The sequence below is a fragment of the Suncus etruscus genome, chromosome 13 (genome assembly GCF_024139225.1).
Source record: "Suncus etruscus isolate mSunEtr1 chromosome 13, mSunEtr1.pri.cur, whole genome shotgun sequence".
Taxonomy (NCBI): Eukaryota; Metazoa; Chordata; class Mammalia; order Eulipotyphla; family Soricidae; genus Suncus; species Suncus etruscus.
Window position 1 is genome coordinate 98,833,296 of NC_064860.1, and position 24,486 is coordinate 98,857,781.

Consider the following 24,486-nt stretch of genomic DNA (forward strand, 5'->3'; position numbering starts at 1 on the left):
AGCACATATGACTATCTCTGGGATCATGTGTCCATGTGTCCCCCTGGGCCCCAGGTGCGCAGCCACGTCCGTGGTCTCTGCTCTCAGCGTCCTCACCCTGCCCATGGGACTCCGCGTTAGGTGCCGTTCAGGCAGCCGTGGGGTTCGGTTCTTTCCTGGGTGTCCAGCACTCGCCACGCACCCCGTGCCGGGCTGTGGGTGCAGCGGCCGAGAGCACCCCAGCCCCTTCGGGATCTCAGGAAGGTGTGGGCTGAGCTCTGGGGAATGGGAGGTGCCATCCGTGGTCTCGCCCTTATCAGGCCAGCAGTGTTGGGAGGCTGCTCTGTGATGCCACCGGGTGAGAGCGGGTGAGGAGGGGTCTGTGCTGGGGCGTGGATGAACTCTGTGTAGGTGTGAAGAAGACCGTATGCAGGGGTGATGATGGGCCCGTGGAAGGGTGGCCAGTGCTCAGCCCTGGGACCTGGCCTCACCCAGACCCGGTGTCACCCTGCGTTCCGCTCACAGCGGCCCTCCTCCATCTCCGCACTCCGTGTCTTCCAGGTGCTGGGTGGGCCGAGAACCTGTGTAGCCCCTTCCAGAAAGCCGGGTCCGGCTGCCACGCAGGGGTCCAGGGACGGGGCTGTGGGGCCTGCCCCGAGGCTCTGAGCTGCAGAACAGGGTTCGGGCAGCCGGGCTCTCCGCAGAGGGGTTGCTGGGCTGGGCTGGGCTGGGCAGGGCCGCCACCTGCCTGTCCTGCTCCAGCTCCTGGAGGATTCCCCGGCCCCTTTCCCACCCCCACCGCGCTGGCCTGCAGCCCCGAGCCACCCCCACAGGTCTCCAGTGTCTGGCCGGGGGCCCAGGCCCCCCAACGCAGGGAGGGGGCGGGAATTCCAGACTGTTCCTTAAAGGGCCCTGGCCGCCGGGCCTCTGGGGCTGCCCAGGCAGCAGGTGGGAACTCCGGTGGGGCGGGGCGGGTGGCCTGGCCACGCCCCCGGGACAGGGACCAGCGCGGGTGGCCTTGGTCTGCCCAGAGCAGCGATGGCCGCTGACCCCTGCGGCTCTGGCCGCCTGCTCCTGCTTCTGTGCTGCCTCGCGGCCGCCCAGACCCAAATGCTGGACTGGTCGTGGCTCCCGGACCCGGGCGGGCTCACGGCTGCACTGGGCCCTGGGGCCCTGGGCGGGGACCCCGAGGGGCCTTCAGCTGACCTCACCACCCCCGCGCCCCTCAAGGACAGTGCCCCCGAGCAGGACCAAGTCCTCACCACCCCTGAGCCAGCCCCTGAAACACAGGACAAGACCCCGGCTGCAAGTCCCAGCAGGAAAGATGACAGCCTGGCTCTGGTGGGCGGCAAGATCCTGCACGTTGCTGAGGGCATCCGGAGCTTCGTCCAGCTGTGGGGAGACATCCTGCCCACCCCCATACCCGGCCGAGAGGAGGCACCGCGCCCCAAGCCCCCCGAGGACACCCTCACCCCGCCTGGGCCTGCCGGGAGCCCCCAGAAGGGGCTGAGCCTGCAGCCAAACCCTGGAGGGCTGAGTGCCCTGGACACCCCCAGCAGCCTGTCCAGTTCGGCCGGGCAGCCCACACCCCCCTCCAGGGAGCCCTTGAGACCGCCGCCCGGGTCACCAGGTAGTCAGTCGCTCCTTCCCTCCGCCAGGCCCCTCCCGGGGGCATTCTAGCGTCCCCCCAGGCACATGCAGGACCCGGACGCCAGGGGACCCTTGCCTGGCTTGCAGCTCCAGCACCTGGATGTCCGCCAGTTCTCAGCATCCCGCTGCACCTGGGGATGGGTCCCCAGGCCTCGCTCGTGAATCCCTGGGCTCCGGCTCTGTGCATGGGGACCCTGTGTCTTACGCGCAGCCCCTGCGGGTCTCTCAGCCCGGGACTGGCCTGTCTGTGCCCTCGGGCCCTGGCTGCCCTCTCTGCTCTCCTGGGGCAGCCTGGGCCTTAGGCGCTCCTGGCTGCCGAACCACCCACTGCAGGCACACCAGCCGCCTGGAGGTGCGGGCAGCGCTGCGAGCTCGGGCCAGCCTCCTGCATGCCCGCTGCCACCGCTTTCTGGCCTGGTTTGTCTGCTTACTTCTGGCCTCTCCCCCCTCCCCCGCCTGTGTGGCCCCCGGGAGCGTGGGCCCCCGCCCTGCTGCAGTTCTTCGAGGCCATGTGGGATGCGTGCTGGGGCTACCTGGGTCCCGCCGGGCTGCCGGTCTCCTGTGCCTCACTGCCTGTTCAGGAGGACGGGGCCTGTGTGTTCCTGGGTCTGGCGGCAGGTAATGGCTCTGCGACCAGCATGGAGGGGAAACTGAGGCACAGCGTAACTGTGTCTAGTCCAGGGGAGCTGGGTTGGCCATAAACTGCAGCCTTGGGCCTGCCCGTGACCCACCCATGTGGGCCGCAGAGCTGTTTGACTGGGGTTCCCTCACCCCGTTGCCCTGAGCCTGTTCTCCATCTTGCTCACCCAGCCTCTTCCCGGTTGGGCTGTGGGTGTCGCCACCCCTGTCCCGGTGACCTGGGGCAGCCTTGACCTCATGGACCCCGAGGTCACTGGCACTGGAGTTGGTGCTCCAACTGGCGGGAGGCTGGTGAGGTGCCAGGAGCCGGCATCCGTTGTGTGTCCCGAGAGGGGGTGACAGGCCCCCGGGCCATACTGAGGACCTGACCTGGTGCTGAGAGTCAGAGCAGAGGAAAGCTCTCAGGGACCTGCTTTGAGAACCCCGCTGTGAGGGATCCTGCTGTGAGGGACCCTCCCCAGGGCCCTGAGGCCCCCACCTGGCTGCTGGCACAGCTAGTGAGCTGGCCCTTGTGGTACCTCAGTTCTGTCCAAGGAGCAAAACTGGCTCCCACCTCCCCTCAGGCTCCCCAGGTTCCACCAGCTGGTCTTGGAATGCGATGGTCACCGAGTGAGAGCAAGTGGGGGGTTGAGCCTCACTCTAGTGTGACTCACCATGTGAGAAAATTGGGGTTCAGCCATCACTCAGGCGCGACTTAAGTGTGAGAAAGCGGGGTGCGTGATTCATTCTGTGGGAGAAAGTGGAGGTTGAGCCCCTCTCTCAGGTGTGAGACTGTGTGTCACTGTGAGGGCAAGTGGGGGTCTGACCCTCACGGCAGCAGCCGGTCTGGGAGCCTCTGCCCTTGTCTGGCCCAAATGACGTGCCAGCCGAGACGCCCCCCTGCCCTGCCCGTTGCGGTGCGGACTCGTGTTTGGTGCACGCTCATAGCTGCCCCCCCCCCTGCCGTGGCCGCGCTATCCTGCTTTGTGGCACCTGCCAAGAGCTGTTTGTCTGACCGAGTGTCGCAACATCTTTGCTGTTTCCTAACGGCGGCGGCGGCTTCTTTAAAGCTTGTTTCAGTCCCTGCAAGGGTCACGGTGGAGCGGAGAGGAAGGTACAGAGAGTCCCCATGGGTCCCTCACGGTCAGCACTCGAGGACTCTGCCTCGCCGGGTCGATGGAGCACTGGCGCGCCAGCCCGAGTCGGACCCTCGTCTTCCCCTAGGGTGTGGTGGGCCCCAGTGAGGGCCGTGGGCTCCACTCCGGGCAGGGTTGGGGAGCAAACTTGTAAACCTGCTTGTTCCCATGCAGGCCAGTCCGGGTAACGGTCCATTATGGGTATGGGGTTCACGGGACCTTCTAGTGAACCTTCCAGGGTGTCTTGGGGGGTGCTGTGCCCCGACGGGCATGGCTCATCTGTGGTCTCTGGTGGGCCACTGAAGCGGCAGTTGTGTCTTGGCCGGAGCTGCATGCGGAGCTCAGGGAAGAAGAGTCTTCTGTGGCGAGCCTGGTAGACTCTGGGGAGGGGGGTGGTGTCTCCCAGGTGCACACGGTGGTCTCGGCAGCAGGGTGTCGGGGTGCAGCCTTATCCCTCAGACCGTGATGGTGTCTGGGAGAACAGTCCCTCGGCCCCCTGGGTCCTCCTGCCCGTGACACTGCCTGTGAGCCAGGTTGGATCTTGGGGTCTGCCTCCAGAGACCTCGCTTCTATCACGAGGTCCAGGCCAGACTGTGTGATTGGGGGCTCGTGTGCACAGGGCATACAGGAGAGTGTCCCGTACCTGTGGGCTGCAGGAACCGTGACCTGAGGGCGTTTGTGGCGTGGTTGCTGGCCGGCCTCACTCTCTGGTGTCCTCAGCCTTGTCTTGGTGCATTGGTACTGGCTGGGGTGGGGGGCGTCATGCTCACCCGAGTCTCCGGAGGAAGTGCCAGGATGCTCCCTTGAAGCATTTTGGAGCTGTAGGCGCCCGGGCGACTGCCCCGACCCAACGGATGCCAGGCACTTTGTCTGCTCCCCAAGGTGGAGAGACGCGGTGCACAGCCCTGCCAGCTGACCATAGGCCGGGCTAGGCTAAAGCACCAGCTCCCACAGACCCACATCGTCACACGGGTACAGTCCGCACGATCACCTAGTCACATGTTACACACCACACTGTGACACACGATCCCACCTCATTCGTAATCACACCCACAGAAACAACCCGGTCACACCTGTCAGTTTCACACTGTCACACGGTTACACACATGCCATCACTCAGTTACACACACGCCACCACTGTACAGTCACTCAGTTACACACATGCCATCACAGTTACACATCGTCATTCAGTCACACACGTCATCACTCATTTACACATGTCGACATGCCATCACTCAGTCACGCACACGCCGTCACAGTTACACATCGCCATTCAGTTTCGCACAGTCACAGCCACCCAGGCCTTCCCAAAGGGGCTCAGGAGGCTTCGGCTAAGAGGTGCTGCTGGGAGCCGAGGACAGTACTGGGTCCCTCCGTATCTCCCACCTTCCCTCCAGGCACCCCTGGCTGTGCCCACACTCCGCAGGGTCCTCCTGGGAGGCATGTGGGGACTGAGCGTGCGCGTGGGGCTGAGGGGAGGCCAGCGTGTGTGGGAGGGTCCGCCGGCGGCCTGGTGGGGTGCGGGACCCCAGCCCACTCTGTCTCTCTGCCCTCAGGTGCGCCGGTGGCCGAGGTGGGGCTGCTGCAGCTCGTCGGGCAGCCGCTGCCTCCGCAGGTGACAGCCGTGGAGGATCCTGACGTGGGCCCCGCCCTGGTCTTCGGGCCCGATGCCAACGTGGGGCAGGCAGCCCGCTCGCACTTCTCTGGCCACTTCTTCCCCGACTTCGCGCTGCTGCTGCGGCTACGGCCAGACTCGGAGCAGGCCGGGGTGCTGTTCGCCGTCACCGACGCTGCGCAGGCCGTGGTGGCTGTGGGCGCCAAGCTGGGCGCCGTCACCACAGGCCACCAGGACGTGCAGCTGCTCTACACGGAGCCGGGCTCCACCAGCACGCGCGTGGCCGCTGCCTTCACCCTGCCCGCCTTCTCCGGCCGCTGGGTGCGCCTGGCGCTGAGCGTGCGCGGGCTCTGGGCCTCGCTCTTCGTGGATTGCATGGAGGTGCAGCGCCTGCCACTGGCCCGCGACCCCCATGGCCTGCAGCTAGAACCCGGTGCCGGCCTCTTTCTGGCACAGGCGGGAGCCGCTGACCCCGACAAGTTCCAGGTAAGCGGGATGGGATGCAGGGCCTGGGGACAGGGCTGGCAGCCACCGTGTCACCCACTAACATGTTCCACAAGAGAGGTGCCTGCCGGGGCCCGGAGTGTTAGCATAATGGGTAGAGCGTTTCCCTTGCATGTTGCCCACCCTGGCAACTCTAGGGTCCCCCGAGCCTGCCAGGAGCACGCCTAAACACAGAGCCAGGAGTGACCACTGAGTCTGTCGGGTATGGCACCAAAACAAAGAAAAAGAGACAAGTCTGGAGCCTGGATCCCCCAAGCCTGCTGAGTGCACAGGACTATGCAGGTTGCTGGGTCCTGTCAGACGAGAGTTTGGTTTGGAAACTGTTTCCATCAGGCTCTCAGAGGTGGCCCTGGCCTGTGGGTCAGAGGGCAGAGCTGGAGTCTGCAGCTCAGCCTCGAGCCCGTCTGGCCCCCACTGACCCCCAGCCAGCCGGTCGTGGGACACAGAGTTAATTATTGCCCGAACAAAGGCGGCTTTGCCTGTGTCCACGTCTGTGCCTCTGAGCACTGACCTTTCCCCACCATGAGCTGACCCTGGGGGCCGAGACTTCTGCAGGACTCTGGGGTTCTTTTGGAGACACAGTGACTGGGTGGAAGGGGAAAGCCTTTGGGTGAGCTTGGGACTGACTCCCCACCCCAAGTTGGAATTAACAGATGAGGTTCTGTCTGAGGCGTCTGGAGTCTCCCAAGCCTTGTCCCAAGGCCTTGTCTACTGCCCATCCGTCAAATCCAGGCTGCTGTCTGCAAGGACAAAGGGAGGGCCTGTGACATCGATGCATGCCAGGGACAGGGACAGATAGCAGATAAGGACAGAGGGACCTGTCATTGTCCTCCTAAACACCCTCCAGGGACAGGGACCAGGAGCTAACCAGGGGCTGGCACCAGAAGGCTGAGACCACAGGGGCTCATGGGCTGCCCTGGAGAAGCTTGGGGACCCTGGGCGGGGCAGCCGAGCCACAACTCAAGAGTTGAGGGGTGCGGGATGTCCCAGTAGGCACAGGGACCCATGACCTGGCACACCTCCCACATGCCTCCATGCTGGCTGCTTCCCCGCACCCTACAGTGTTGACCCCTAACCCCACCACCTTAGGGACAGTCTTGCCCCCCTTTAGAGGGGCAGGTGGCCAGGAACCTGCTGAGCAAGCACTTGAGGGTAAAATGCCTCAACACATGTGTTGATACATGTGCATATGTGTCTACATATATGCACAGGGAGGAGTGGTGCACATTTGCTGAATGCATGCCTGCACCATGTCCGTATACACGGAGGCACACTGGCAGAGGGGCCACCGAGGGCCTCATGGCCATAGGATAGGGGTCGGGGGGTTGGACTTGGGCAGCTGCCCACCAGCTTCATCCTCAGGAGCAGCACTTTGTTGGGTTCTGGAGACCTTTCTGCAGGCAGTGGCGCCCCCTTGTGGCGAGAGCAGTCGCTCAGGCTGGACGTGGCCAGACACCTGAGGCAGAGGGAGAGAAGGCCGCTGGGGAGGGGTCGGAGGGCGTCTCAGAAACAAAGACCAGCAGGGTCATGCTTGGCTGGGGGTGGCCGTAGCTGGGAGGCTACAGAGCGGTGCCAGAGAAGCCTCTGGCTGCACTAGACGTGGGGGTCTGACTAAACCTGAAGGTCTGACTGGACGTGAGGGTCTGACTCGACTTGGGAGTCTGACTGGACTTGGGGGTCTGACTAGACTTGGGAATCTGACTGGACGTGGGTCTGACTGGATGCGAGAGCCTGGCGTGGAATGTCCTTGCCCCTGGGACCGGCCCGCCCGAGGAGCCAGTGCTGCCTTCCTTGGTGCTGTGAAGCCGAGCTTCAACTGGAGCCTCTTTTCACCGCAGCCAGAGACCCTTTTCTTGTTTAGGGGGCGATCGCAGAGCTGCGGATCCGCAGGGACCCCCACGTGACCCCCCAGCTCTGCCTGGAGGACGATGAGGACGACAGTGATGATGACGGGGTGAGTACTGGCCCAGCGCCAGACTGAGGGTCTCTGGGAGATGCTCTTGGGGCCCTGGGGACCACTGACTACAATGTGAGTGAGAGTGCAGCTACATTTGTATGGTGCGCTGAACATGCACATACATACACATGAGACGTGTGTGCCACGATGATCGCACCGAGGGCATTCATGCCTAGGAGACATGCAGGCTTTGTTGTGACCTTGTGCTCTGTTGTGTGACTACACATGCATGTGGTGGCATCCTGTGTGTGTTGCGTGTGTGGAAACACACTTATCTGTGTGTAGCCTGTGCCCATGTATGTGGGACCTGCACACGTGGTGATTTTTGTGACTTGCCCACGAACATATGTGTTCCGTGGTTGTGAGAGCCTGGTATGTCCTGAGTGTGGTCCTCGAGTGTGTGGCCTAGCCTGGAAAGCCCACCAGGGGCCTAGGACAGAGGGGAGGAGAGAGGGGTGAGGTCTCTGGCCAGGTCTGGGCACTGCAGGATTGGGAGTTGTCCAGGGGGGCCGTGGGTCTGAACCCGCTGTCGTGTGGGCATCGAGGGGCCTGGTGAGAGTCCTGGTCTGGGCCATTGGGGCTGCCATCGTGGAGGGTCTGGCTGGCAGGAGTGGGTGCGTGACGGTGTTCCTGCTCACGTGTCTTCCTCTTCTTGTCCCTGAGGCGTCGGGCGACTCGGGCAGTGGTGTGGAGGAGCACCCAGTGCCTGGCAGTGAGGATGAGGTGAGTGCTACCTGGAGGGGGAGCCTGGGCTCTGGGTCCGTGGCAGGTAGGACACCACAGCACACACCACCCTGGGGATCCCAGTCCTGTTCTGGCAGGTACCTGGGCACAGGCTCAGAAGGCCCGAGGCTCCCCGACTGGGTGGCTCGATCTGGGACCTTAAGGTGCAGACCGGCCGCTGGTCCCACCAGCTCTCGCACCTCGGCAGGAAACCGCAGCTTGGTCGGCACGTGGCCATGCTCCGTGGGGCTCCCGCCACCCAGAGCCCCGCTCCGGAGCCTCTGTGCCAGGCCGGGCCTTGACAGGGTCGTGGCTGTGGAGCGAGGCTCGGTGCCTGGCTGGCTGTCCCCTTGGGTGGAGACCCAGACGTCGCAGGATGAGGGTCCCTGAGCTCCCACCCGGCACTCTGTCTCACACCTCAGTGGCCTCCAGGAAACGAGCCCTCAGCGGCCTGGACAGCCCCGGCCACAGCAGCTCCACTCATGCAACCGGGACCCGTAGTGGGACCTGGGGTGGGGGGATATGTGTCCCTGCGCCCAGAGCAGCCTACAGCTGCTTTCCTGGGTCTCTTCCTCCGGACCGGCCTCACAGGACTGGCCATGTAGCACAGACACCCCCCCTTGCCCTCCCCTCCCCTCCCCTCCCCTCCCCTGCAGGACTCATCCCTGGAACCCAGCCTCCCCGACACTCCCCCGGTCACGCCTCCACCCTTGGCCGAAAGCACTGCCAGGGAAGATTCCAGAACTGAAGAAGTAGAAGAAGAGACAACCGAGTCTTCAGTGGGAGGTGAAGTGCTGTCCTGGGGTGGTATGTTTGTGTGTGTACGCGTTGTGTGCCTGTGAGTGTGAATACACGTGGGCCTGTGAACCTGCACGTGCATATGAGTGTATATTGTATGAGCACGAGTTTTCACATGTGCCTGGGTGTGTGCCTGCATCGAAAGTGTGTGCAGGTGTGTTTGTGTATTTGTGCGAATGTACATCAGCGTGTGCACGTGGGTGCATACGTGCAAACGTGTGCCTGCATGAGCATTGCTGGGTGTGTGTGAGCATGGATACCCAAGCATGTGCGTGTGTCCATGCAAGCGTGTACTTGTGAGTTGCATGTGTGTGCTCGGGACTGCCAGGCCCCTCAGGCCTCGGGGCACAAGGCTGTGCCGGAGATCGAGAGGCAGTTGGGCCCCGACACTGACCCCAGTTTCTCCCCCAGCTCAGGCCCTGCCTGGCGGAACAGAGGCGCCTGTGTGGGACGACGCTGCCCGGATCTCTGGGGGCCGCCCGGCGGAGGTGAGCAAGGCCACATTCCATCCTGAACCCTGGCACCCAGCGGGGCCTCTGGCACTGACGGACCCAGGGCAGCGCCTGCCCCACCTCAGTGTGGGACCGGGAAGCCTGTGACGCCCTGTGTGGACATAGCCTCGCAGTGCCACCAGGCCTGTGCCATGGGCTGCGCCCTGCTGCCCCCATAGGACTCTAACCCACTCTGGAGCCTAGGGCCGCCAGGCCCACCCCTGACCCTTGCCTCTCTCTGCCTGAAGGGACAGAAGGGGGAGCTGGGCGCTCAGGGCCCCTTGGGTCCTGCTGGCCCAACGCTGCGGACCCCCAACACACAGCCTGTGCCAGGGCCTCAGGGCCCCCCTGGACCTCCGGGGCTGCCAGGCAAGAATGGCCCCCCTGGGCAGGATGGTGAGCGGGTGAGTGTGAGGTACGGGGACAGAGCTTGGACAGGGAGGTGCTCAGCTCCCGGGGGCTTCCAACATGCTAGCCTCCGGAGTCCAGGGCAGGCACTTCCTCACGGGCCAGGGGGCTGGCGGCATCTCCCAGCAACACGGGCAAGGCGGGTATCTCCGGAGGGATCAGGAGATGGGCCGGGCGCCTCCAAGCAGGGAGGGTCCAGTGGTCATTCTGACGTTTCTCCCTCACTCTAGGGAAGCCCTGGTGCAGATGGAAAACCCGTAAGTCACCCTTACTATCTGGGCATGTCAGGGCTGCCCCAGGGACCGGGCCCTTCCAGCCAGTGGCCCAGTGAAGCCTTTCGGGAGGCAGAGCCGGGTGGCCGGCGGGGTCCACCTGCAGGCACGGCTGGTCTTATCACACAAATGCTGTGATGACAAGGCAAGCGGTGGCACTGCCATGTGGGAGGGCACATGTTTGCACATTGTGGGGTTCAGGCCCCGACCTAGCAGCATTCCTGCCTGACAGACTCTTCGCTCTTCTGCTGATGGGTTCTCGCAAAGTCCCAACAACACAGCCCTGAAACATAGGCTGCGGTCCCGGGACCACACACATGCACATGCTCCCACATATATGCACATTTCCATAGGGCCCTCACATGCACACACCCCAGCTGGACACCCACCCTGCTGCCTCGGGGCCTTGTGATCTTAGAGTGAGCTGGTGTGAGCTCAGGCCTGCTGGAGCCGAGGGCCCCGTCCTGAGGGTTGAACCCAGAGGGCTCTGCTCCTCGCCTCTTTGCAGGGTGGAGAATTCGGGGTGACTCAGCTCCTGCCTCTGTCTCTAGGGTGACATGGGACCTCAGGGCTTTCCAGGAACCCCCGGCCATGTGGGGCCCAAGGGGGAGAAGGTGAGTCCCTGGTAGGGAAGGGCCTCAGCCCTTGGGGTGCAAGGGTGAGCGGGGTCTCTTGTTTTGGGGGACCCTGGGAGAGGGTCCCCAGTTCCTGGGGTACCTGGGTGAGCTGGGGTCTCGAATTCTCAGGGAGATCCTGGGATTGGGGCAAGAGGCCCCCCAGGACCACAAGGACCTCCAGGACCCCCAGGACCGCCTTTCAGGCCTGATAAGCTGGTGAGCCCTTCAGCATCCCCCGTCCTCTGCCAACCGGGGCCCTAGATCTGCCCTCCCTTGGATGGTCGGCTCTGCCTGTGGTGGGGCAGGGTAAAGCAGGGTGACCCACAGGTAAGAGGCCCTCTGACGCCTCTGCCTCTCCCCCAAGACCTTCATCGACATGGAAGGCTCCGGCTTCAGCGGGGACCACGAGAGCTTCCGGGTGAGTGTCCGGCTTGTCTAGCACGTGTGTGCGGGGCCTGGTTTTGCTGAGCCCTGACTGTGTCCTGTCTCTGCTCTGCTGTGTCCAGGGCCCCAGAGGCTTCCCCGGGCCCCCGGGCCCTCCCGGAGTCCCAGGCCTGCCCGGAGAGCCCGGCCGCTTCGGAGTGAACAGCTCAGTGGTTCCCGGACCTGCAGGCCTGCCCGGGGTACCGGGACGAAGTGGACCCCGCGGGCCCCCTGGCCCTCAGGTACGGCTGGACGCTCGGCCCATGACGGTCGACTACACGGAGCTCCTGAAAACTCGGCCACCTGCTTTCCGGGGCACCTTCTCCCAACAGCACCCCCAGGCCCTGTTTCTCTCTCCAGGGACCCCCAGGTCCTCCAGGAAAAGGCGGGCGTCCAGGCACCACGGGTGCAAAAGGCAGCGTGGTGAGTGACCAGTGCGGCGTGGGTGGACGCACAGCTTTCCCTCCCATCCACTCTGGATGTCTCCTCTGTGGCGTGGGGACGTTCAGCCCTGTGGGCACAAAGGTCCACGTGGCCTTCAGGGCAGATTTGGGGCACCCTCGGCCCTGGCCAGAGCAGGCCAGGCTCCACACAGGGAAGGGGAGGCTGGCGAGCCTAGGGATCACTTCTCCACCCCATTTCCATCTCCTCCTGTGGGGGGTTGAGAGCTGTAGACCTCCTCCCTGAGCTGAGGAACAAGCTTGGACCACTGAGTGAGGGGGGACAGGACGGCCCACGGGCTCTACCAAGGAGACACTCAGGCCAGGGTAATGGGGAGAGAAGGAACCCAGCACGAGGCCTGGTGGCTGGGAGGTCAGGAGAGGCAGGGGTGTGGTTTGGGTAGAGGGGCTTGGTTCTGGGGAAGGGGTGGAGTTGGTGGGTGGGCCTGATGGTAAGAGGTTGGGGCGTGGTAGTGGGAGGACGAGCAGTGGGCCCGAGTCCCATTTCAGCCCAGCTCTCTCCCGCAGGGTGAGGCAGGCGCCCCAGGAGTCAAGGTAAGACCAGGCCCCTGATCTCTGAGGAGGTGCCCTCCTGGGGAGAACCATGCAGTCCAGGGGACCCTGCTGTCCTGAGCAGGTCTCTGGACCTTGCTTTACCTCTTGGAGACATTTGGGGGCCAGATATTCCATCAGGGTGAGACCAGGGTGGGTTCATGGCTCAGAGGTCAAGAGGTGCCTGGAAAGCATTTGGGGTTCTTGATCACATGCGCCTGTGTGAGCACTGCGTTGTGTTGTTCGTGTATGTATCTGCATATTTGTGGTGTGTGTATGTGTCTCTGCACGCACATGTGTTCCTTGCCTGCGTATATATCTGCATCATCAGGCTCTGCTGTTCAGGATCTTCATAGGTGTCCCTCCCCGTGTGTGTATGTGCATCTGTGTGTTGCCGTGTATCTCTGAATGTGCGTGTTATAGACATCCTTGTGAAACATCAGGGTTCTTGTGCATGTGTTTCTGTGTGTTCTCTTGTACCAGCATGTATGTTTACGTAGCAGAACATGTGTTCAGGTATCAGCACACAGGCAAAGATCGGCACATGTGTACAGCATCAGGGTCTGCGTGCACTATGGGACACACTCACGTGTGCACATGCAGCAGCAGAGTGCATGAATTGGCCCACGTGTGAGCACATTAGGCACACACGTGTGTACCTGCATGTATGTGCACATGCAGATGCGTGTGATGCATTATCACACATGTACATTTGCATGTGTCCGTACACATGGGCTGTGCGTGCACATGTGTGTCCACGATAGCTTGTGTGTGTTCATGTATGTCCATGTGCCGGCTCATGTGTCCGTGTATCGGCATGCGCGAACGTGCAGCAGCTGTGAATGCACGTTAGCCATCTCCCAACACGTGTCTCCTCAGCCTGCTTCACAGGCTGAGAGGCTGAGAGACCGAGAGGCTGAGGTGCATTGGTCTGGGCGCCATTTGGGGTCAGGAAATGCTCTTCTCACTTGTAGGGAAGCAAGGGGGATTCTGGCCCCATGGGCGCACCCGGGACAAATGGCTTGGCAGGAGCCCCAGGTCCAGCTGGACCACCAGGCCCCCCCGGACCTCCCGGGCCCCCGGGCCCAGCACTGGCTGCAGGTTTTGTGAGTACCTCAGCTCTGAGCAGAGCCCGCTGCACCCCAATCATGCACTTGCTGGCGGTCACCTCAGAGGGGCCCTGGAGGTTGGGGTCCACTTCCACACATGCTTGGGGTTCATGTGCTTCACTGTATCTCGCCCCGTGCCGAGGCTGACCCTGAGGAGCCCCTAGAACAGTCCCCTGTGTGTGTCCCCCAGGACGACATGGAAGGTTCCGGACTGCCCCTCTGGGCCACAGCACGAGGTGCAGACAGCCGGCAGGTAGGGCCTCCTGGCCATGACTGTCCTGCTCTGGGTGCAGCAAGGGAGGGAGCAGGGAGAGGAGTGGTGGAGACGCCTCCTGGGGGCTCCAGAATGCACTGGGGCCTGCACATGGCCACTCGGGGTCCCTGTGGCCACAGCCTGGTGCACTGTGCCAGGGGCACCTGGGCCGGGTGAACCCATCTGGCCCCTGGGACGGGGTGGACACTCCCACAGCAGCATACAAGGAGCGCTGGGACTCTTGGCCAGTTGCTAGGCTGCTGGCCAGGCCTCTCTGGAGGAGCTGCGCCTGGATCCCAGGATGCACCCAGGGCCGGGTCGCTCCAGGGTTTGGTCCCAGTGCCCTGTTATGACCCCTGTGGGCCCCGAGTATGAGTCTCCTGTCCTCCTGGGGTGACCTCATCCGGAGAGATGGTCTCAAGGCTCCCCCTGCAGGGGCAGCTTCTCCATGGGCTGAAGGCAATATTAGTCCATTTGGAGGCTCCACCGTGGTCGGGAGGTGTCCTTGGCCTTCCTTGAGGCCGCAAGGGAGCCCTCGGCTTGCCTCCCCCGGCCCCAGCCCACACCTGCCATGACACACACTGGCCTGGCATGGCACTGACTCTGTCTCTACCTGCAGGGAGTGGCCGGCCCGCCTGGAGCCAAGGTCAGTAAGGGGCCTTTTCTGGAGATCTGCAGAGGGTCCATGGCATGGGGGCAGCACTGGGCATTTCATGGACCCTTTCTTGCCCTGGCACTGTCCCCCCATTGGCTATGAGGCTAGGCTTCTGCTTCTGGCACCTGTCCTAAGGTGGACAGGTGGACATGGGGACAGGAAAGGCAGCTGGCGTCTGTCGGGCCCTGGTTGCAGACTCCACAGTCTGGGGCCCTGTGCCTGGCACCCCACCTTTGAGTGGGGGCATCTACCACTCACTGAGTTCTTTTGTTCTCTCTAGGGAGACCCTGGCCCAGCGGGGACCCCTGGAACCAAGGTAAGCGTTTCCCTGTGCCACAGAGAGCAGAAGGTCCTGGATAGAGATGGGACCAAAACTAGTGCTCTGCCCTAGCTCAAGGAGATTCAAGGTGGGGGTACCCTGGTCACCCCCTTTCTGCTCTTGCCCTGAGCTTAGAATTCCAGCCAGGCAGCCACGACAACCTGGCACTGCCTGATTCCCCCCAGCCCCACTTTGTCAGCTTAGGCCCACTCCAAAACGCAGACCCCACCTCACACTTAGGCCCCGCTCCAGATATCTGGCCCCACCAACACAACTCAGGCCCCGCCCCCTGCCCAGGGTTCTGGGCATCCACTGTGCTGGGTGCGCATGGTCGCCTTTGCTCCCCATGCTCTGATGCTTCTCGGGCTCCCATCCCGTGTCCCTTAGTCCATGTCCCCTGCCTCCAGCCTGTGACCTTTGTCCACATCACCTGTGTCTGTCCCTGCAGGGAGAGGTCGGAGCCGAGGGCGCCCGTGGGTTTCCTGGCCTTCCGGGCAGAGAGGGTGCGACGGGAGCACGAGTGAGTGGGGCCCAGTGGGAGCACGGGGATGGGCCAGACGGGGGAGTTGGTGGGCCCCGCTCACACTGTTCCCAGTGCCACAGCCTAGGAGCTGCAGGGGCGTGGGAGGCTCAGTTCCGGAGGGTCACAAAGGGAGGACTGTCCCCTCTCCCTCTGGGTCTCCCGTCAGTGCTGGGGCACAGGTGGCACGTGGGGGTCCACGGAAATGAGACCCCTCCTTCTGAACCGGCAGGGCCTGAAAGGGGACAAAGGCAGCAGAGGAGAGAAGGTGAGAGAGAGGCCTTGGGGGAGGAGAGGAGGCACAGGGCTGGGGTGGGGGAGGCAGGGTCTCAGTGAGGGCTTCCACCCACCCACCTCTCTCTTCCAGGGCGACCCAGGCAGGGATGGAGTCGGGCAGCCTGGCCTCCCTGGACCCCCGGGACCCCCGGGGCCGGTCGTCTATGTGTCGGAACAAGACGTAAGGCTCGAGAGCAAGGCCGTGAGCCCCCTCCATTGGAGACCCCAGGGGCACCTCGGTTTCCAGTGCATCCTGCTGTACTGGGGGTCCTGGGGAGCCTGGGCGGGCTGGGTGTTGCCCTCTCTCAGGGCAGGTCCCTGCCTTTAGAAAGGGCCGGGAGCCAAGCCAGGGGCCTTTGGAGCAGGGGGCGGCCAGGGCAGGGCTAATGCGGGTTCTGTCTTTGTTTCCTTTTGTCGCTCATCTCTGGGTGCTGACAGAAGGCTGTGGCAGCTGTCCCTGGACCTGAGGTAAAGGGGGCTTGGTCTGGGGACTTGGGGTGTGGCCTGAAGGTCTTGAAGTGTCTCCTGAGGAGTTGGGGCATGGTCTAGGCTAGGGACTGGGGGCGTGGCCTGAGAATGTGGGGTGTTATCTGGGGTCCCTGAGGGTGTGGTCTGAGGGTCTTGGAGTTTGGCCTGAAGACTTGGGGCATGGACCAGGGGACCTGGGGGTGTGGTCTGATGGACATGGGGACATGGCCTGGGGACCGGGTGGGTGACCTTGGTATCCTGGAAGGGCGTGATCTGTGTACGCTGGAGGGACACCCTCCTCCAGGGGTACGGCCCTAAGGTTTGAAGGCCTTCGGAGTGTGGTCTGTGTCTCCTGGAGGGGTGTGGTGTTAGGTCCCTGGAGGAGGCTGATCTGGGTGCTCACGGCCCCAGCATAGGCCCCAGCATAGCGCTGACCCTCCGTCTCTTGTCCTTAGGGCAGACCTGGCTTTGCTGGCTTCCCTGTAAGTAGCTACCAACTGAGCAGTTGAGGTGGTTTTAGAGGGTTTTGGACCTCTCACTGACCTGGCAGGCTTGGCCTGGGGGTGTGGGCAGGAGCTAGGGCCACTCACCTAATTACTACTTGCCTCTGCAGGGACCAGCCGGGCCAAAGGGCGACCTGGGCTCCCAAGGCGAACAGGGCCCCCCAGGACCCAAGGTGAGGCTCTTCCCTTCTAAGCCTTGTGGGGTGCAGTGGTGAGGGGGTGTGGAGGCTGAGCAATCCTGGTCACTTCAGTGTTGGGGCTCCTTGGGGGTGGGGCCACCTGGCTGCCCCCCAATCAGCAGCTGCTACTTCCAGGGTGAGAAGGGGGAGCCAGGCATGATCCTAGGCCCAGATGGCAGAGCAATGGCGCCCGCTCAGAAAGGAGCCAAGGTGAGTGTCTCCACCCTCGGCCCGTAGTGGTCACATGCCAGAGCCCCACTTTGGAAAGGCAGCGTGTGGGGTTCCAGAACTGCTGCAGCCCACGTGGGGTCCTGGGGGGGGTGAACAGGCAGGTAGAAAAGGGGTCTGGGCCTCCTCCCAGTGAGTGACCTTGCTGGGCCTAGGGGGTTTGGATGGGGCAGTGGCGGGGCTGCCCCAGGCTGGGCTGACGTGTGTTTTTCTGCCCAGGGGGAGCCTGGCTTTCGTGGACCTCCGGTGAGTGGCGACAGGAGGGATTAGAGATCCCATGGGTGCTGCACCAGCAGACACACAGCAGCCAGGGGTGGGGATGGGGACTGTGCTCACTGGGGGACACTGTAGGGTCTAGGGCCATGGAGGGAGGGGTTGTGAGGGGACACCCGGCAGGGCCGTTGCTCACCCAGATTTCCTACAGGGTCCCTATGGACGACCAGGACACAAGGGGGACATTGGCTTCCCAGGGCGGCCGGTAAGGTGTCTCAAGCTCAGCAGAGCTGGGGGGCCACAAGGGGACGGAGCCCCTGTCCTAGGGGGCCATCCTGCTGGGCCTGAATGAGGCTGCCCACCTACTGACTGCTGTGTGCAGGGTCGCCCCGGAATGAACGGCCTGAAGGGGGAGAAGGGAGAGCCAGGAGACGCCAGCGCTGGCTTTGGGCTGCCGGTGAGTGTTGGGCGCAGCCACACGGCCAAGGTGGGTGAGGAAGGGCTGTGGCCAGGGCCTAAATGACAGAACACATGTACACATGCTCACAGCATGCAGGCAGACACCCTTGTGCATCTACAACACGGCCCAGGCACGTACTGCACTCATGTACCCGACACATACTCACATGCACACACAACTAGGCATGTGCCCTGGGATACAACCACACACGTGTCCCCTTGCATATACATATACACATACACACGTGTACATCCATGCATATCCACATGCACACAAAACCATGCATACACCTCTAGGCTCACACTACATGTATGTATCACACACGTACATACTTATGTACATGCCAACATATTCACATGGACACACAGCTATGCGTATAGCCACCTCGACCCTCACATACAACCACACACATGTGCCCATGCATCCACACATGTATATGCACACGTACTCACATGCACACATAACCATGCATGCACTAACTCCCATGCACCTTATACACTACATGCACCACACATTCCCACTTGCACTCACACTGTACACATACTAACATGGACATATAGACCACGTAATATGCCCACATGCATATAGTCCACATGCATACAAGCTCTACACGAATGAACATATACATACACAGGTGCACACATGTACACCTGTCTCTACACACATATGCAAACACCCCACCCATGTGTCCACAGGCCCAGGGAGCTGCCCCCTATGGTAGCCCTGACTGGGCACCCAAGTCAGTCCTGGGGTGCTGAACTGGGTACGTGGGCACCTGTGCTGCCTGGCTAAACTGGCTCATCGAGATACTGTCTCCACAGGGTCCGCCTGGCCCACAAGGGCCCCCAGGGCCCCCAGGACCCCCCGGAAAGCCTGTGTATGACAGCAATGTGAGTGTCCCTGACCCTAGCCCTGCACACGCCCCCGAAAGCCTGCTGACGGGGTCAAAGGGGGGCTAGGTGGGTAACCGGGACCACAAGGCTTGATTAGGGGAAGGAGGGGTGATTTGCTTTGGGGGTGCTGCTCTCTGAGGTGTCCTGTGTTGGCTAGCGAGACAGGACAGAAGGAAGGGTGCTACCTTGCATGCAGCAGACCTGGGTTTGATTTCTGGCATCCCAGATCGTCCCCGGGCATCACCAGGAGTAATTTCTGAGTGCAGAGCCAAGAGCCGGATGTGGCCCAAAATTAAAAATAAAATGCAAAACCATGTGCCCGGGACCCTGTGTCACTCTCTTTCTAGCACCCTCTCTGTCACATGCTCTCTGGGCTGCTTTGTGGTCATTGCCCTGAAACTGTCCACGATGGTCAGGTTCCCCCCCACCCCCCAGTACTCCTTATCCAACCCTGAGGGGGACCCCTGGACTTTCACATCCAGCCGTGTTCCCCATTTGCAGGCATTTGTGGACTCCAGTCGTCCAGGACCCCCAGGCCTGCCAGGTGAGATGGGCATGGACTGTGTGAAGGTGGGGGGCTGAGCCCCTGCTTGGGGGTCCCAGGATCCAGGGCAAGTACATGCCTCCCTGGTCCAGTCTGTTCTGGGCAGGGACGACCCAGACCCCCTTATGCCTGATCCCACCGGGGTCTCTGTCCTCAGGCTTCCGGGGTCCTTCAGGACCAAAGGGTGACAAAGGAGAGGTGGGCCCACCCGGAGCCCCAGGTGAGTACACACTGTAGGGGTCTCTGGGCTGTGTCTGGGGGACAGGGTGGAGCAGGACGGAACCCAAGCTCCCTTCCCTGCTCCCTGCATGGGTCACCCTGCGAGCTTTGCCCAGAGACCCCCCCAAATCCTCCCACATGCCCAAGAGCAGGGGCTGAGACGGGACCAGAGCGGAGGGTCCGGGTTCTGAGGAAGATGAGTCTTCGGGACAGGCTGGCTGATGGGTCACAGCGGGGAGGCTGTCAGAGCCAGGTCAGCTCCATCTGAGCTGGAGCCAGCCCCAGTATGCGGGAGTGGGGGTTCCCACGGAGAGGCTTGTGGGGGCCCAGGGCAGTGTGGCCTTGGCTCAGGCCTGGCCCAAGCAGGGCGCCACCTGGTGGACACCAGGACGCACACGCCGCAGGCTGGTCTGTGGCCACTAGCTGTGTGTGTGGCCGCCAGGCTCAGCACTTTGCTCACTGCCCCAGGAGCGGGGATGTGAGCGGGCCCCCCTCGGGTGTCCCCAGAGCTACTCACAAGTCGGCACAGGAGAGCAGAGTTCAGGAGGGTGGTGGCGACGTGTACCTGCACACGCGTGTGCACAGTGAGTCTGCATGTCTGCACGAATGTGCATGTATGTGTTTGCGTGGAGTGAGGTCTGCGTCGTACCCACGTGCAGAAGTGAGGTCTGTGCGCACGCGCGGGGTGAGGCCTGCATGTGCAGGCATGTACGGGAGTGGTGTGCAGACATGTGCCGAAGTGAGTCCATACGTGTGTGCGAGAGTGGGGTCTGCATGTGCACGCGTGTGCGGGCGTGGGTCTGTGCGGGGGGTGCAGCTGTGGTTGAAATGACGGATGGCAATGTCCCGAGCTCCTAGAGCCCAGCGCCTGGCACCAGGGTCCCTCCACAGCTGTGAGCTCTGTCAGGAGGCACGCGGCCCATCTCACACTTGTTGTCCCCGGGGGGCCCCGATCACAGTCCGTTGGGCTCAGGCTCCCCCAGCTAGCGTGGCTGGACAGCTGTGTGGTGCGATGCTGGCTGGGGGCTGCCCGGCACTCACTGTCGCCAGAGGGGTCAGGCCGGGCGGACTTGGAGGGCCGGGAGAAGCACAGGTTGAGGCCTGAGGCCCAGGGAGCAGTTTCAGGGCTCCCAGGACCTTCCTTTCCCTGGGAAGGCCCCGAGAGCCTGACAGCAGAGCCTGCCCGTGCCTGAGCCGCTCCCACTTCTCCCGCAGGCCAGTTCCCGCTTGACCTTCTGCAGCTGGGGGCCCAGATGAAGGTGGGTGTTCCTGCTCCGAAGTGCAAAGCGTCCTCTATCCCTGGCTGGGGCTTTTGGAGGCCTGGGCTTTTCCTACAGGAGTCCGAACACTTCCAGTGACCCACCCCATACCCTGCCTACCTGTGGCCGCTGTCCTGAGTCTTTCCACCTACAGGGCGAGAAGGGTGACCGTGGGGACTCGGGGCAGAAAGGGGAGCGTGGTGAACCTGGTGTCGGCGGCGGGTTCTTCGGCTCCGGCAGGCCAGGCCCTCCCGGGCCCCCAGGCTATCCTGGCATTCCGGTGAGTGTGGGCCCATCGCCAAGCCGGGGGACGGTTTGGGGTCCCGGAACCCCAGGCTGTGGCCACCGCTGCCCTCACAGGTGGACAGGGTACCCAGTCCCTGAGTCCAGATCCCGAGACTCAAGACCTTGAGGCCCTTCCCAGCACCCCCATCTTCTCACTCACCTCTAGGGTCCCAAAGGAGAGAGTGTCCGAGGCCAGCCCGGGCCACCCGGCCCACAGGGCCCACCTGGCATTGGCTACGAGGGGCGCCAGGGCCCTCCCGGCCCCCCAGGCCCCCCGGGTCCTCCTGGCCCACCGTCATTTCCTGGGCCCTACAGGCAGAGTAAGTGGGTGTCCACGGCAGGGTCCTGGGCACCACAGAGTAACTGGGGAACCACTCCAGGGGTCCTACGTGGGGTACACATCCACCCTCTCTCTCTCCACAGCCATCAGTGTACCCGGTCCTCCCGGCCCTCCAGGTCCTCCCGGCCCCCCTGGACACATGGGCACCTCCTCAGGGGTAAGTGCAGACCGTCCCCTCTGGCCACTCTGCCTTTTGGGGGGCTGGCGGGGGCAGTTGAATGGGCCCCAGGCCAGCTCTGCTGGGGCACGTAGCTGAGGGTGCCTCTCAAGTGGTGTCAGGGGAGCGTGAAGGGGCCCCGAGGAGCCGCCGGTCCTGCCCTCGCCCGCCCAGCCCGCCCGGCCGTGTGCCCGCAGGTCCGCATCTGGCCCACGTACCAGGCCATGCTGGACACGGTGCCGGAGGTGCCCGAGGGTTGGCTGCTCTACGTGGCCGAGCGCGAGGAGCTGTTCGTGCGCGTGCGGCGCGGCATCCGGCGGGTCTTGGTGAGTGGGCCTGAGGCCCAGTGGGTGCAGGTCTGCCTGGGGCGGTGTGCTTGAGGACGAGGGTCCAGCGCCAGCTGCCATAGGATGCCCTAGGATGGGGCTGTCCTGGCCGCAGCCCGGCCGCTTCCCCTGGTAACCTCGAGTGGGCTCGGGTTCGAGTTGCCGCGTGATGCTCAGTTGCAAGGGACGCGGGTCCCGCAGGTGGTGGCCGAGCAGCCTGGCTCTGGGTGGGCAGGGCTCGGCAGAGGGTGGGCCTGTGGCGGGCGGGGCTTGGCAGGACAGGGCAGGGCGTGTGGGCGGGGCTTAGGAAGGTAGATGGGTCGGTGGGCAGGGTTTGGAAAGGGGCCTGGGCAGATGGGCGGGGTTTGATGACGGATGGGTGGAGTTGTCAAGGGCAGGGCAGGGCAGGTCCTGTGGTGGGCGGGGTTTGTGGGTGAGTGGGCCGGGCTTAGGAAGGGGCCTGTCTGCCCAGGAGGTTGAGGCCCAGGACCGGGGACCCCAGGTGAGTTGGGCAGGAGACAACGGGGACTGGCGGGCCACCCCCAGGCCCCCTGTTCCTGGGTCAACCCTGTGTCTTTTCCAGCTGGAGGCGCGGACCCCACTGCCCCGAGGAGGCCCGGTAAGTTCGCTTCTCCGAGCTCCCCTCCCTCTGTTCCCCAAGTTGGGTAGAGGCCGGTTCCTGCAGTGGGGACGTGGAGCCTGTCCGGCGGTTTCTGCAGCGGCCTTTGGCACTTTATTTATAGCTTTCTTTCTTTTTTCTTTATTTAAACATCTTGATTACAAATATGATTGTGATTAGGTTTCAGTCATGTAAAGAACACCCCCCCCCCTTTTCAGTGCAACATTTCCACCACCAGTGTCCCAAATCTCCCTCCATCCAACTATTTAGTTTTTTGTTGTGGCCTCCGGGGTTGCACTTGTGGTGTCCCGGGGACTCCTATATCTGGTGTGGGGATCGTGCTGCGTGGATCTAGCGGGGGCTCCCCATCTACCGCGCAAACCTGGCTCAAGCCTGTGTCCTGGCAGCGAATTCTTTTGGTTCTGGTGCACAGGCGAGGAGGCCCGGGAAAGAACCTGTGGGTATGGCCTGTGGGCAGGGCTGCCTGGTGCCAGCGTCGCTTCTGCTGGCCGTGTGCTCACAGATGCCGCCCACCAGGAACCTGGCCCTTGGTGGGGACACTGGGGAAGAAAGCGGGGTGGGTGCAGGGAGCTTGTGCTTACATGAGTTGCTGCAGGCTTGGGGAGAAGCGTGTGACAGTGAGGAGGAGGAGGTGCCAGAGCCCACAGTGGGCAGGGATGGGCACGGGTGGGCGGGACTGCGGGTTCCCCCCCAGGCAGAAGCAGAATCAGGAGACATAGGTTCGGCTGGCTCATGGCGAGTCAGGTCTCCTGGTCACAGGAGCCTTCAGAGCCTGATGGGCTTGGGGTGCCGGAGCCCAGCCTCCCGGAACTCTCTGAGGACAGTCCCCAGTGTGGCCAGCCCTGGCCAGGGTGCAGGACCCGACACACCCATGAGCCACTGTGCTGGCCCTACAGGACAGTGAAGTGGCCGCCCCAAGGCCCCCGCTGGTGCAGATGCAGGAGGGAAACCCGTACCCGCGGCGCGAGGCAGCGCCGTCCACCCTCAGGCCCTGGAGGGCCGACGACATCCTGGCCAGTGGCCCACGCCTGCTGCCACCACAGTCCTACCCGGGACCCCCGCACCACGGTGCCTACGTGCGGCCCGCACGCCCCACCAGCACACCTGCCCAATTGCACCTGGACTTTAGGCCGGTGGTGAGTGACATGGGAGGAGACTGTTGTGGGCCTGCGGTGTGAGGACAGTGCTGAGGTCCCCGAGGGCAGGTGCTCTGAGCCTCAGTCTTTGTCTCTGCCAGGCTGGGACGCATCACAGGGACATCAGGTACGTGGGTGCATCTGCGGGCCGGGCTGAGGCTGCTCCTGTCCCTGCAGCTGCACCTGGTGGCACTCAACAGCCCGCAGTCTGGCGGCCTTCGGGGCATCCGTGGAGCCGACTTCCAGTGCTTCCAGCAGGCGCGCGCCGTGGGGCTGAGCGGCACCTTCCGCGCCTTCCTGTCCTCTCGCCTGCAGGACCTGCACAGCATCGTGCGACGTGCGGACCGGGTGGCTGTGCCCATCGTCAACCTCAAGGTGGGCCTGGGCCAGGACAGCGTGGGCGGGTGCAAGTGGTGCTGGCCACCTGGCAGGCATGTGGACCACTTTTGAGGGCCGCTTTTGAGCCCCGCTCGCCTTCTCGCCTTCCCACAGGACGAGGTTTTGTTCCCCAGCTGGGAAGCCTTGTTCTCTGGCACCGAAGGCCAGCTGAAGCCTGGGGCCCGCATCCTCTCCTTTGATGGCAGAGATGTCCTGCACCACGCCGCCTGGTAGGTGCTGGGCCCGCGGGCCACTGATTCAAACCAGTGGGTTCTGCAGGCCAGACCCTCCCAGGGTTCCTGTTTCCTCCTGGGCTCCTCTGACTTAACAGTGCTAACTTCTGGGGTGCTGGGGTGACCCGCCTTGCTCAGCTGAGGGTGCCCACCTGTTCTGCTTGCTTTTGGAGCGGGGCCCTAGCCCTAGCCTGCCGCAGGAATATCAGTGACGTGAAGGGGCCAGATTCTGCCCCCACAGTGACAAGCTTGTGTCTTGCAGGCCACAGAAGAGCATATGGCACGGCTCGGACCCCAGCGGCCGGCGGCTGACTGAGAGCTACTGTGAGACTTGGCGGACGGAGGCGGCGGGCGCAGCTGGCCAGGCGTCCCCGCTGCAGACGGGCAGGCTGCTGGGGCAGAAGACCACGGGCTGCCACAGTGCCCTGATTGTCCTCTGCATTGAGAACAGTGTCACGACTGCTGCCTTCCAATAGACCCTTCGGGCAGGCCCGGGAAGGGACTGGGCCAGGGGTCTTGAGCAAGCGCAGGAGGAGCCCCAGGGCCGGGACCTGGCTGGGAGCCCCCTCCCTCGAGGCCACACTTCATGTATCCTCAAGAATAAAAGCCAAAGAGTGTATTTTTTAAAAAGTCAAAAACAGCCTGATGCCGAAATTTTCACACCCTCCCCAGGTCCCTTAGTGGCGGGCCCAAGGGTGGCCCGCACAAGT

General features: G+C 63.2%; 1 protein-coding gene across 1 annotated transcript; it reads left to right on the forward strand.

The window, feature by feature from the left end:
• Positions 1–999: 999 nt before the first annotated feature.
• Positions 1,000–24,271, forward strand: LOC126025918 (collagen alpha-1(XVIII) chain-like). The gene is made up of 41 exons (XM_049785637.1): positions 1,000–1,609; positions 4,940–5,484; positions 7,364–7,456; positions 8,123–8,182; positions 8,839–8,968; positions 9,392–9,558; positions 9,720–9,875; positions 10,110–10,136; positions 10,703–10,765; positions 10,898–10,984; positions 11,133–11,186; positions 11,275–11,433; positions 11,552–11,614; positions 12,160–12,186; positions 13,158–13,289; positions 13,483–13,545; positions 14,165–14,191; positions 14,481–14,516; positions 14,968–15,039; positions 15,272–15,307; positions 15,407–15,496; positions 15,754–15,783; positions 16,239–16,265; positions 16,397–16,459; positions 16,601–16,675; positions 16,913–16,939; positions 17,118–17,171; positions 17,289–17,363; positions 18,188–18,256; positions 18,761–18,803; positions 18,961–19,023; positions 20,238–20,281; positions 20,436–20,561; positions 20,733–20,886; positions 20,990–21,063; positions 21,261–21,389; positions 21,973–22,008; positions 22,926–23,165; positions 23,343–23,540; positions 23,658–23,773; positions 24,039–24,271. Exons 1-41 carry the CDS (start codon positions 1,018–1,020, stop codon positions 24,250–24,252), a joined length of 4,536 nt encoding a protein of 1,511 aa, XP_049641594.1. The 5' UTR covers positions 1,000–1,017; the 3' UTR covers positions 24,253–24,271.
• Positions 24,272–24,486: the final 215 nt, after the last annotated feature.

Coding starts and splice junctions, on each gene's coding strand:
- LOC126025918 (XM_049785637.1), top strand. CDS start 1,018: ATGGCCGCTGACCCCTGCGGCTCTGGCCGCCTGCTCCTGCTTCTGTGC. Junction 5,485..7,363: donor CTGACCCCGACAAGTTCCAG/GTAAGCGGGATG, acceptor TTTCTTGTTTAG/GGGGCGATCGCAGAGCTGCG. Junction 23,774..24,038: donor GTCCTGCACCACGCCGCCTG/GTAGGTGCTGGG, acceptor TGTGTCTTGCAG/GCCACAGAAGAGCATATGGC.